The 13940-nt window shown below is 39.4% G+C and overlaps 1 protein-coding gene across 2 annotated transcripts in view; it reads left to right on the forward strand.

The window, feature by feature from the left end:
- The window catches only part of KDM3A (lysine demethylase 3A), a 53102-nt gene that overhangs the window by 22332 nt on the left and 16830 nt on the right, over window positions 1–13940 (forward strand). For both annotated transcript variants that reach the window (XM_042932932.1, XM_042932931.1), the window contains exons 11-15: window positions 4789–4993; window positions 8429–8643; window positions 12072–12224; window positions 12362–12457; window positions 12878–13005. In XM_042932932.1, the coding sequence (XP_042788866.1) occupies window positions 4789–4993; window positions 8429–8643; window positions 12072–12224; window positions 12362–12457; window positions 12878–13005 (797 nt within the window). The remainder of the gene's footprint in view (window positions 1–4788; window positions 4994–8428; window positions 8644–12071; window positions 12225–12361; window positions 12458–12877; window positions 13006–13940) is intronic.

Below are 13940 nucleotides of genomic sequence, written 5' to 3' on the forward strand. Positions count from 1 at the left end.
ATGCTCATGCAGGTAATTCAGATCTGCAATGTATTTTTAAAGACAGAATTTATACTAGCACCTCTAGAAAAGGGACTTTTGGTTAAAGATTTTAAGGACAGGGCTGTAACACCGGGCAGTCTCCTTGCCTAAGGGGAAATCCTGCTGCACCTACAATTTAAAACTATGTGCTAGCATACCTTATTTTTTATTATTATTTTTTTTTGTACTTTGCTTTATTGCACTTTGCAGATACTGCAGTTTTAACTTATTGAAGGTTTGTGGCAACGCTTTGTCAAGAAATCTGTTGGCACCATTTTCCCAACAATATTTGCTCACTTCTAGTCTATATGTCACGTTTTGGTAATTCTTGTGGTATTTCCGACTTTTTCATTATTACCATATTTGTTATGATTGTGATGAGTAATCTTTATGTTGCTGTTGTAATTGTTTGGGGGCACCTCAAACTGCACCCATATGAGATGGCGAACTTAGTTGACAGCATGTTGCGTTTGTTCTGACTGCTCCACCAGCCAACCATTTCCTCATCTCTCTTCCTCTCTTCAGGCCTGCATATTCTTTGAGACACAAAATTAGTGAAATGAGGCCCAATAATAACCCTACAGCGGCCTCTTCAGTGTTAAAGGGAAAGGAAGAGTCACACGTCTCTCACTTAAATCAAAAGCTAGAAATGGTTAGGCTTAGTGAGGAAGGCACGCTCAAAGCCAAGATAAAGCTAGGCCTGTTGTGCCAGACAGGCAAGCTGCGGAATGCAAAGTAAAAATTCTTGAAGGCGATGAAAAGTACTACTACAGTGAACACAAATGATAAGAAAGTAAAACAACCTTATTGCTGACTTGGAGACTGTTTTAGTGGTCTGGATGGAAGAGCAAACCAACCACAACATTCCTTTAAGTCCAGAGCAAGGTCATTATTCTCTTCAATTCTCTGAAGGCTAAGAGGTGTGAGGAAGCTGCAGAAAAGTTTGAAGCTATCATAGGTTGGTTTGTGGGGCTTAAGGAAAGAAGTCATTTCCATAACATAAAAGTGCAAAATGAAGCAGCAAATGCTGATGTAGAAGCTGCAGCAAGTTAGCCAAAAAATCTAGCTAAGATAATTAATGAAGGTGGCTAGACTAAACAGATTGGAAGAAGATGCCATCTAGGACTTCGAGAGCTAGGGAGGAGAAATCAATGCCTGATTTGAAAGCTTTAAAGGACAGGCGGACTCCTTTGTTAGGGGCTAATGTAGCTGATGACTTCAAGTTGAAGCCAGTGCTCATTTACCATTCTGAAAATCCTGGGGCCCTTAGATTATGCTAAATCTAGTCTGTGCTCTATAAATGGAACAACAAAGCCTGGATGACAGCACATTTGTTTACAACATGGTTTACTGAATATTTTAAGCCCATTGTTGAGACCTACGGCTCCGAAAAAAAAGATTCCTTTCAAAATATTACTGCTCATGGACAATGCACCTGTTCACCCAAGAGCTCTGATGGGAGATGTATGAGATTAATGTTGTTTTCATGCCTGCTAACACAGCATCCATTCTGCAGCCCATGGATCAAGGAATAATTTTGACTTGCAAGTCTTACTTAAGTAATATATTTTGTAAGGCTATAGCTGCCATAGATAATGTTTGTTTTGTTTTTTTTTTTAATGGATCCAGGCTGTTGCACGCTTAGTAGACTACGGTATAGTGTAAATATAACTTTCATGTGCACTGGGTAAACAAAATTCATTTGATTTGCTTTGCTGCAATAATTTGCTTTATTGAGGTAGTCTGGAACCACACCCACTGTGTCTCCAAGGTATGCCTATACTCTTTAGAGAAAATGGTACACTGTATTTCATACAGCTTCTGTTAAGTTGGAGGATGCATTCCACTGACGGTAGTTAGCAGAAGTTCCCTTATTAGAATTAGTAGAACTAAATGGCTTCAGTATGTCAGAAAGTTCAGAGCTATTACAATTTAAAAATACCTTTGATAATTGTCAGCTGTGTGGGAAAATGAGCATGAATTTTTGATAGCTTTAAAAAAACTTAATGAGAAACACTATTCACTTGGATAAGTAAGACATGAATATATCCACAATTTAGCTTTTACTTCAGGTCTGTGAAGCTAGAGAGAAAATGGGTGGATTTGACTTGGTCTTTGGATGCAGAGTTGGAGGAGTGGGAAAACCTGTCTTTGACTAATGATACTTCTAGCCCGGCTTCCACGTTCTTGAGGTTTAAGTTGATAGAACTGTTGATTTGCATAAAATTAATTGCATAATATTATACTTTTCCTCTTGAGTTATGTAACTCCCCAAAGAAAGTAAATATTCATAACCATATTTCTGTTCTATTTTTTTATTCTTTTTGAGTCATCAGGCCTTACATTCAGCTAGTTTTTGAGGCAAATTATTTTAATATTATGTGAAGAAATAGTAACAATTCTAGACTGATAAGCACATTGTAAGTATATTAATGAGTTATGGAGTCTCACTTTGTCTTAATGTTGTACAACTGTGCACCAGCTAAAGTGATTTTAAGAGAAATGAAAAACCTAGTTAAGTGTCCCGGTGCATACTGTCTACTGGAACTCTTGGTTGAAGAATGAGAGGCTGTGATCAGGATCTCTCCACTGTGTCCACTGATACTGCTTGTGGGTATGGAAAAACTTGACTGGAAGTTCTTCTGTCCCCTGCGTTCCTTCTCTGCTTAGGGACTAGAAAACAAAAGCAAGCTGAGTGCAAGAACAGCTCCCTTTTTTCCGTTAGGTAGATATATGCCTCCTCAGAAGTTGGCATTGCCTTTTTCCCTTGGCTCTGCTCTGAATTGAGGGAATCAGTTATTGGGTCAACTATTATTGCTCTCCTCACTAAAGAGCTAGATATAGATAGTTCAGCTTGCTTATTTCTACGTATTTCCTCTCATAAGCCGGCGAAGAACAGATAACCTTTGGACTCTTTGCCCATGATCTGTGAAAAACTGGCCCAATTTAAAGGATGATGTTTTTTCAGTATCTGAGTAATTAAAACTCCATCCTTGAACTATTGATCTCTTTATTTTCTGTCCTTCCTTGCTGTACCTTCTCTTTACTATAACTGAATAAGAATGCTTAAGGGATCATGGCTTGACAGCATCCATTTAGCGTTTTACAGTGTGCTTTGGTTCGGCTTTAGGAGAAGTAAGATTGGAACACCTCTATGATCGTTATTAGAGATGCTTATTTTATTTAAAGCCATCTTTGCTTTGAGATCTTATAGTTTGTTCCCACAACTACTAACTTCTCCCAGCTGTCTCTCAACTGGCTCCCCAAAAGTTGTTTCTTGGTTTTTGTTTTTTGTTTGTTTGCCAAAGAATCTACTTCCCTGCTCCCTTGGATCCTGAGGAAAGGTCTTTTTTTTTTTCTTTCTTTCTTTCTTTCTTTCTTTCTTTTTTTTTTATTTTATTTTAATTTTTTAGAGTGTGAGCAGGGGAGGGGCAGAGAGAGGGAGACAAAATCTGAAGCAGACTCCAGGCTCTGAGCTGTCAGCACAGAGACCGACGAGGGCCTCGAACCCACAAACCTTGAAATCATGACTTGAGCTGAAGTCGGATGCTTACTTAACTGACTGAGCTACCCAGGCACCCTCAGAAAGGTCATGTCTGTCAGTTTCATATAAAATACTCCTCAAGGCTCTTGATTTATAAATAGGTTCATTTCTGTGCTGTTTGGGCTGATGCAGTGGACACAAAGATCACTCTTTCCTGTCAAATCTCTACTTTTTCTCCCTTTTTTCTTTATGGTGGTTATTTATTTAAGTAACCTTTATATCCAACACAGGGCTTGAGCTCACAACCCCAAGATCAAGAGTTGCATGCTCTATTGAGTGAGCCAGCCAAGTGCCCCTCTCCCCTTTTCTTTAGAAACTGTGTTAACATTTCCTTTAAGTTATCCTGCCCATTGCAAGTTAAAATTTAAAAAATGCTTTTACTTAAAATCATCATCCTGTCTGTAGTCACTGCTCTTAATCCTGAGTGGAACATACACGTGAAGGAAATTGAAGACCTATCAAAGGTCAAGTGACACCCCTTGGAAGCATTTAGAAGATAGCTCCTATTTTATAGACCCAGGGACCTGTGTGGGAAAGCTGTTTGGTTATTATATTTAGAATGGTTAGCTTTTGCAGGGTGCTTTGGAAAACACACTTAAACCAGTCTTTGAGTGTGAAAAGTGACAAAATTGACTTGCACACAGAACCCTCTGTTGAGGTGAACCTGTCTCTGTGCATTGCTAATGGAATGAATTTAAGTATCTGATTTGGAAGAGTCTTCCTAAAATAGTTTTCTTATCTAGGGTTGTGAATAGAAGTACACACTAACTTGGAATTATGAGTCTAGTTGGTGAATTTGGGGTTTTAAGTTGCCTTGCCAAATTGATTTACCAAATGAGAATTATTTCATTTGAGAGAATGAGAGTGTAAGTGGGGGAGGGACAGAGGGAGAGAGAGAATCCCAAACAGGCTCCACACTCAGCGTGGAGCCCATTGTGGGGCTTGATTTCACAACTGTGAGATCATGACTTGAGCTGAAACCAAGATTTGGAGGCTTAACTGACTGAGCCATCCTGGAGCCCTGAGGATTATTTTATAAAGATAGTAAAACTTTCCAGTTATTCTGATAGTTATCTTATGTTAAGCCATCTTTAGAAATTACAGTTGAACCAGAACTTAAGGAGTTCTCCATTTGGGGAAACTGGTCTTTGGAATAGATTTCAGTCAAATGTTGGTGACTTAAAACTTTGAGGTCTCATTTTTTTAATCTTGCGTTTTCCTAGCCCCATCCCGAAAGTCGGTTTTGACAGACCCAGCCAAAGTCAAGAAGCTGCAGCAGAGTGGTGAGGCCTTTGTACAGGATGACTCCTGCGTGAACATCGTTGCACAACTGCCTAAGTGCCGGGAGTGTCGCTTGGACAGTCTCCGCAAGGATAAGGAGCAACAGAAAGACTCACCTGTGTTTTGTCGCTTCTTTCACTTCAGGAGGTGAGGCATTTGGAGAAAAGCTCAGATAATCTGGGCCTGATAGCATACAGTAAATCTAGAACTAAAAAGAGTGCAGATTGTATTTTTAGTCTTTGGGTTTGAGCATCTAGATCTTACTGAACGTTATTTCCTTCTCAATCTCCCTTTCCATTTTTTTTAAAGTAGAGAAACTTAAAAAAAAATTCTTATTCTAACACTGACATTATAGAAAAGTGCTGAAGTTTTTAAAAAAAACCAGTACAAGTAACCACTGTTACTTTCCAGTGCAATTTAGTATTTGATGTGGTCATAAAATATGTTTGAGCTTATCTACTTGGGTATATTGCAGATACTGTTTTGAATCTTAGTTTTCCAGCATGTAGTAGGAACCACTTGATCGAGTTAGCTTTTTTTTTTTTTTTTACAAAATCTTTGAAAAAATAGGTGGGCGTGACAGTGTTTGAAAATTCACTTAACCAGTTTTCTTATTGGCATTAAGATCATTTTGTGGTTTTGCCACTGAAAATAATACAGTAACAATCATCTCCTTGGCCCCATTTCTCACTGTTTACTTTGGAAGGATTACTGGAAGTGGCATTACTGGGTCAGAAGCAGTATGTGTTTTAAGACTTTGATACGTATGTTCTGCCAAATTCCCCTACAAGAGGGCTGCACCTGTGTCCATGCCCCGTGGCAGTAGTTGAGATTTCCTATCTCTGCAGTTTTGCCAGCAGGAAGAGGTGTATCTTTTTAAAAAATCTTTTCTAATTGTATAGGCAAAATCTTTTATTTTGACATTGTATTTTTAAGTCAAATTAATTTTCTCTAAATTTTTCTATCCTTAGTGAAGAAAAAGGCTGCTTCTTCTTGATATATCAGTGAGCAGTGTTGTTCTGGATGTAGATTCACTTTAGGTAGGATTCACTTTCTCAGAAATGTAGACGCTCTTAGGCTCAACTAGTTCTGATCCTAAACAGGTGTTGACTTGTATTTCTTCCTATTCACCCCCTCCTCTTTAGTTTTATCAAGATTAAAGAGTGATGAATAACTGAATTAAATGCACAGATATTTCAGGTCATTGACTATATCTGTTCTGGTAACTTTCAGATTCAGTCTTATTTAATGAACTCTAGCATTTTTTAGGTGGTAGTTTGCCCCATTTGTTCCTGACTAAATTGCAAAAGCACCATGATAAAGTGTGTGTCTAGTATTTAGGACTGTAATAACTGTTAGCATGTTACCATACCCATATATTAGTGTATATCTTAAATAACACCTGGCCCAGAATATGTTCTTAATACAGATTAGCTCTATTCTACTTCCTCTCTGGAGAGTTTTTTTATACAAGTAAGTGTGTGAAGATGCATATGCAGTGGGTTCTGATATATGTTTTTTAGAGAACACAAAATATTATGTGTTGTACAGATCTTTGTATTTCCTTTTTTTTTTTTTAATGTTTACTTTTAAGAGAGAGACAGAGTGTGAGCAGGGGAGGGGCAGAGGGAGAGAGGGAGACACAGAGTCTGAAGCAGGCTCCAGGCTGTGAGCTGTCAGCACAGAGCCCCAAGCAGGGCTCGAACTCACAAACCATGAGATCATGACCGTGCCAAAGTTGGACACTTAACCGACTGAGCCACCCAGGCTCCCCAGGTTTTGGTATAAGTTGCAGAGGCCTTATAGGGAGGGGATAGTTTTTTCTTTTGAATATTACTGGAGCTTTTTTTTTTTTTTTTTTTTCAATGTTTGTTTATTTTTTGAGAGAGAGAGACAGAATGCGAGCAGGGGAGGGGCAAGAGAGAGAGGGAGACACAGAATCTGAAGCAGGCTCCAGGCTGTGAGCTGTCAGCACAGAGCCCGATGCGGAGCTTGAACCCACAAACTGTGAGATCATGTCCTGAGCCAAAGTCGGATGTTTAACCGACTGATCCACTCAGGTGCCCCTGGAGCTTTTTTGTAACCACTGTTTTGTAACCATCTAGAAATCACTCATTTTATGACCTAGCTGTTTTCCTGTTTTTGACCTCTTTGAAGGAGAAAGTGCCTTTGCTTAATGTTGCATGGTAGAAGCCAGTCTAGTAGAAATTAGAACAAATCCACCTCTTTGCTAGAAAGAATATCATACTTTAAAGAACAGAGTCTTTTCCCCCCTGATGTTTAGAGAGAAGTTAAGGCTGTCATTAGCTTCCTCATCAAGTTTGTTTCTCATTAAATTTTCCTGCAGATAAAATAGGAGGGTTAGAGTTACAGTAGTAAGGCCCAGTTGCCAAATCCTGTTTGCCATCTCCCCCTTTGAAGAGCTTTTCAGATTCATTTTTTAGTATTATGACTATCTGTAATTTGGGCGATCAATTAAAAATTTGCATCTCTCCTTTGGACTGCTTGAAATAAATTTGCCTCTGTTAAGCGACTCTCAGTGTCCTTTCAGTTCATTCTACACTCTTCTGGACAAATGGTTTTTCTAAAATACAACATTAGGTATGTATCATGGACTCAGAGATTTTTGATAGGTGCCCAGTGATCAGTGGAGAAATCAAGATCTTTCATTTTTTTTTTCTTTTGTATGAAATATAGTTTCTTTGACATGCTTTCTCTTACCTAATATCCACCTGTTCTTAAAGGCCAATGTTAATCACTATCCCTACCACAAAGTCTTAATATTAGCCCCACAAAACTCCCAGTCAGTACTTCCTTCTCTGGCTCCTATAAGATTTAATGATTGTTATGATACCTAACATATCCTACTTCTGTGTATATTATGTCTACTTCTGTGTCTCCAACTCGATTGACATAGAATGTCATTTTGAATAAATTTTGAAAAAATTCAAAACTAACACTTAGGAAACACACTTGGGTGTTAAAGATATTGAAAGAAAATCCTGAGAATGTATTCTGCCTTTTGCTTCACCTTCAGGTACTTAGGTCTGTCTTAACACTGCCTCTCATTCCAGAAGCTTACATAATAATTTGTAGCTGGTATTCAAATGGGTGCTGAATTCCTCAAGGATCTATGTGGACATGGCTTCAGTGACTGTCTAGAGTTAGCCTTCCTTGGCTGAGCATTATTCTTGAAGCAGTGTTTGTATTCAAATCTGATCAGATTATCTATCACCTGCTGTTTGGTTTCCGTTTTCTTCTGTGGTGACTTGTGATGGTCCTTGCTATAAAGTCCCAAGTCTGGAAGGTTCAACACCTGCCTCTGGAGGCAGTATGATTATATCTTGGTTGAAGTAAATAGCACTTCTCCCCCACCTCCCTCTCTGCATCTTCTGAGGGAAAACTTAGAAATTTAAAAATTTTTTAAATCTTTCCACTGATGTTGCTAAGTAACAATTGGCTGTAATTAGCCATGGAGATTATAGAAAACTGGGAAGGAATTTGATTTAAATAGTAACTATAAGGCGTAAATCATTTCTTTGTATGTGTGTAACATGCTTTTCCCCCCTCCACTTCCTCTAGGTTACAATTCAACAAACATGGTGTATTGCGGGTGGAAGGGTTCTTAACACCAAACAAGTACGACAGTGAAGCAATTGGCTTGTGGTTGCCTTTAACCAAAAACGTTGTGGGGACTGATTTGGACACTGCAAAGTATATCCTGGCCAACATTGGAGACCACTTCTGTCAAATGGTGATTTCTGAAAAGGAAGCTATGTCAACTATTGAGCCACACAGTAAGAGCATCTCTTAGGGGGTAGGATTTTTGAGTCCAACTTGATTTGTTCCTAAATGACACCTAAGTTCTAATTTGCATGGGTTTCATTTTCATCCAGAGGTTTAGATGACTTTGGTATAGTGAGGTTGCATTTTCCCTTTTATAATTTTTATAAGGTTCTGCCTGTTGGTCAGAGTCAGTCACTTGTCGTTGGGGTTGGTTTTGGAGTAGTTACCAAAGGAGTGGAACTCTTTGTTAAGGAAGGTGAAGTAGTGGTGGAATTTGCACAGCCTTATCAGCAGTGTGGGCTCCTCAAAAGGTGATGAGGCCTCTCTGGTTGGGTTATTTTTCAGATGAAGGCTCTTCTTTGTTTCTAAGTTTATTTTGAGATGGAGTGCACGTGCACAAGCAGGGAGGGGTAGAGGATGAGAGAGAGCGAGAATTCCAAGCGGGATCCACACAGTAAATGCAGAGCCCAACATGAGGCTCGATCTTAACTGTGGGATCATGACCTGAGCTGAAATCGAGTCGAGCACTTAACCGACTGAGCCGCCCAAGCGTCCCTGAGACAAAGGTTCTTAATCAGGAATTCATTTCAAAGAAAATAGACTTGAATGAAAAATCAGTCTGAGGAGCTGGGTCCCAGGCATGAGAATGGGAACAAGTTCAGATGAAAAGGATTCTGTTAGAGTCAGGGTTTTAACAGAATATATGGAGGTTCCAGCTGGATGAGTGCCAGTGTCTTCCACTCTCTGAGAGCACTCTCACACTGATCTGGCGGCCCAGTAAATCACAGGGATCAGTGTGGGTGACATGAGAGCCAGACCTCCCTCATGATGTCTCAAAATCTGGTGTCTGGGAGAACAGCAGCACATCCTCCCTTTTTTATGCCTCTGTAGAAGTGAGACATCCCGCCAGAAACACCAAGGAGCAGCTATTTTATTTAAGTCTCACACTTTCCTCCATCATTTTGTCTTCCCCAAATGGTTGCAGTTTAAAAGTGAAGCCTTTCTGTTTCTCTGTAGATATCTTTTCAAACTTTGCATAACCAAATATGTTTCAGTACTGGCATCCACACATACCAGCCTTAAGAATTTTGGTTCTAGCTACCAGAAACTAAAGCTACTGGTTTCAGCACCAAAGTAGTTTGTTGGATAGGTACAGATACTGTTAAATTGCCAAGTCCAAGGAATGGAACTGAGGCATTCCAAGAAGCAGGAGGAATTCAGAGCTAGAAGGAGAATAGGATTGTGGGTTCCAGGAGGAAGCCAAAGTCACACTAAAGAGAGCTGTAGACTCTGTTCTGTTGAAATAATAGAGACTCTTATGAGTCAAGGATCTTATTAAAGTTGTTTTTCCTATAATCTTCTATTTAGGACAAGTGACACTGGTTTCCATTTTTAGTAGAGATAACAGAGTTTCCTTATTAAATACATTTAAGTAAAAGTGGGGTTAAAGAAAAAGTCTTTTTTTTTTTTTTAAATGTTTTATTTTAAAATGTTTATTTTGAGAGAGAGAGTGTGCATGCACGGGGACAGGTAGAGAGAGAGAGAGGGTGAGAGCAAATCCAAAGCAGGGTCCGGGCTGTCAACACAGAGCCTGAAATGGGGCTCTAATCCCACAAATTGTGAGATCATGACCTGAGCCGAAATCAAGAGTCAGTCACTTAACCGACTGAGCCACCCAGGTGCCCCAAGAAAAATTGTTAGTAGTCTAGAAGTATTATATAAACGACTGGAATATAGAAACACTTTTTTGGAATATATTAGTAGCTTCACTCATGAATTAGCAGGACTGTTATAAGCAACTGATGTTTTTTTCTTTGCTCAAGAGAAGTCATTTGAACAATGTATAGAAAAAGGTACCGATAGTTTTCTTTTAAGAGCATAACTAAGAATCTCTGTCCTTGAAGATTTAAATATGATTAACCTTTCCTCCTTGCCTTTTTGATCATCCTGTTCTCTGTTTCCTCTGTGACAAGTTGGTCAGTTGGAGAGAGGAGCTCACTGTGAGTGATACTGACAGATGCACCACAAGGTGTTCCAAAAAGGGTTACCCTCTGATCCTGAGATTGGGAAGCAGGTCTCAACCTTTATACATTTAGTCCTGTCTCTTCAATGACAAATAATCATTAAATGGGTGGCTGAGAAATGTAAGAATACTCTGTAATAAAACAGTCTACCTGAATGACCAAGGTGAAGTTCATAAAACCTCATTTGTAAAACACCTAAGGCTCTGTGTATCGTGCACTGAACTATTACATTATAATGAAATGGCAGAACTTCACTTAGCAATTGGATTAATTTGGTAAAAGCTGAAATTGATCATTTATGTTTTGGCCCATCAGAAGCAAGAATGAATAAACCACAGATTGGATTAGGAAAAAGATATTTTCCATATAATAAGAACATGGCAGTATTGATCCAGTCTTATTCAGAAGAGAGAGACAGACAGAAAAGTTTTCTGATTAACAGACATTGGGCTTTTGTGTGATCCAGGAAAATGTCCTCCTTTTGCATATAATCCTGAAGCTTTCTGATACCTGATTTGGCACTCCTCCTTACTAGGGGAGGGGAATGATGGTCTGCTCAGTCCTGTAAGGCTGCCCCATCCAGTTATCAGGGCTTGGCCACTGCAACAGAAAATACTAGTTTGTAGAATCTTGGATTATGCTTCAACCTGTTGGATATTTGGTTAGTGTGAGTCAGACCTGGATGCCTGCATCACTACTGGCACTAAAAAAATCAAGTTTCTGATTCTGGCCAATGAAGGAACCCAGCTGTGTACTGTTGTGCCCCCTTCAAGTTAATGTTCCCTAAGGGACAGGTTCCCTAAGACCTTGGGGCTTTTTCTAGGCTGTATGAGTGGATTCAGGGCCTGTGTGAATAACCTGACAATCTATGTTGGGCTGGCAGATCTGAGTCATTCTTGTTTCCTTTGGAGAAAGTATTGTCCACGCTGTCTTCAGATTCGGAAAGGGGCTCATGATCCAAACAAAAGGTGAAAGAACCACTGCTGTGTAATACCTGTGTCTTATTGCAGCTTCTGTAATTACTCATGCTTTTTCCATTGATTTATTCAGCAGTACTTATGTGCTAGTGGTATGCAGAGTGGGTTTGGTATAAGGCACAGTCCGAGCAGGGATTCTGCATGGACAGAGTTTAGTCTCCTAGGAGGAGGTAAAACTACACCTGACTGTATACAGTGTGAAGAAGCTTGAGTCTGAAATACCAATACAAGTTGATGGGAGTGCTGAAGGAATCCAGGAGAGCGTCATGGTGGAGGGTGGAGAGGTTGGGGGGGCATTTAAGATGGTCTTTGAAGGCTAAACAAAGTTGATGAGAACTCCAGTGAGAGGGAGGAATGATGTCAACTTCTCTCCCCTTTCATGTTTTACTTCAGAAGCACTCTCCTCCCCAGAACTAAGTGATTTATTGATTTTTGTAGGACAGGTTGCTTGGAAGCGAGCTGTCAAAGGTGTTCGGGAAATGTGTGATGTATGTGACACCACCATCTTCAACCTGCACTGGGTGTGTCCTAGGTGTGGGTTTGGAGTGTGTGTGGATTGCTACCGGATGAAGAGGAAGAATTGCCAACAAGGTTAGAAATGACTTGATTCTCTCCTTCAAGCCCCCTTACACAAATTAAGCCGTTTATTGATTTGTGATTGATGGATTTCTGAAGCATTTAGGGCCAGAGTCCATGGGGAGCAATTACTACAAATCATTTCTTTGTAGGTGCTGCCTACAAGACTTTCTCTTGGCTAAGATGTGTGAAGAGTCAGATACATGAACCAGAGAACCTGATGCCTACACAGATCATTCCTGGAAAAGGTATTTCATGCAGTGCAGTGGTTTTCTTTTCCCCTTGTTCTGGTTAACTCAGGGGCTGGTGATTGGTTTTACTTTCTGTAGTATAATTACCTGCTAACTCACTTTAGTGTGTATCGTAAATTGTCCAAAAATGTGTTAAGTAATGCCCCCAAAACATTTTGATTAAGGTCTTGTGAATCGTTTTGTAGAAGGAAAATAATGCTTTTGTGGGGGAAGGCATACTTAGGATGAAAAGGAGGAAATAAAAGCACCATGCTGCTAAAAAAAAAAAAAAAAAAAAAAAAAAGAAAGAAAGGAAAAAGTAATTCTGTTGGAAGTACCAGTTTCTACTTTGTAATATTGAGGTTGATAGTACCTAATACCCTTGTTCAGATGTTTGTCTCTGCCCCCCCCCCCCCCCCCCCCCCGCTTTTTTTGTAGCCCTCTATGATGTTGGAGACATTGTTCATTCAGTGAGAGCAAAATGGGGAATAAAAGCAAATTGTCCCTGTTCAAACAGGCAATTCAAACTCTTTTCAAAGCCAGCCTCAAAGGAAGACATAAAACAGGTATTACTGTTTATGCTAGATTCACCAACCTTGAGATTGTTGTCTGTCTTTTCAAATAACCCAAGGATTCCTATAGTGTATTTGAAAGGAACATAGGGACAGTGGTCCGTGGAAAGAGGCAAGTCATGTATTTCATGTGACACTTCATAGACCCATTCTCCCTTTCCACATTATTTTTGTGGACCTCATCTGTAGTCTCTTTTAGTAGGTTTTAATTTTTGTTCCTTGAAAGAGCAAAAACGTCTGTCTGTTGTAGTCTACTTAATGAGTTGCTATTGAATTTTATGTGGGTTTTTTAAAAAACTTTGTGCTTTATAGAGTTAAGATTATTTAGATATTCTTTACAATCTTTTAAAATTACTGAATATGTTTTACCTATATATTTGAGGGGTTGAAGGAAATAATATTGAAATGAACCTTTATATCCCCATTTCTCACCTCAAAAAATGTACATTTCTGTGGTGCCCATGTGACTTTTCCTGGTAGCATCCCTTTCATCTCCACCATCACCTCTACCCCACTCTCTCTTCTTCCCCTTTACCCCAGTGTATCATTCTCTCACATTGTGTTTGATAATCAGAAGTTCTTTCACATTTTCATAAAGCTTTGGCGTCAGAGGCAGTATAGCTAGAAGAGCTGTGCCCCTTAGATTCAGAACTGAATTTGAAATCTTTTTCTGCCACTTTCTAGTTGCATGACTTTGGCTCACATGGACGGTTTCACATGAGGAGTTCCACTTTCTTATCAATAGCAGAAGAAGAATAATACTGATAATTGGGTATCACAGAAATCCATCACACATAAAAGAAAGATCAGGACCACAGCAGGAATTTGTTGTTTCTTTCCTTATGTTTGTATAAACTCATTAGCTGAGTCAAGGCAGTTTTTAAGTAACAGAAAAATAAGTGGTGTGCTCTGTCCAGTTTTTTAAATGT

This window comes from Panthera leo, chromosome A3 (genome assembly GCF_018350215.1).
Source record: "Panthera leo isolate Ple1 chromosome A3, P.leo_Ple1_pat1.1, whole genome shotgun sequence".
Classification (NCBI taxonomy): domain Eukaryota; kingdom Metazoa; phylum Chordata; class Mammalia; order Carnivora; family Felidae; genus Panthera; species Panthera leo.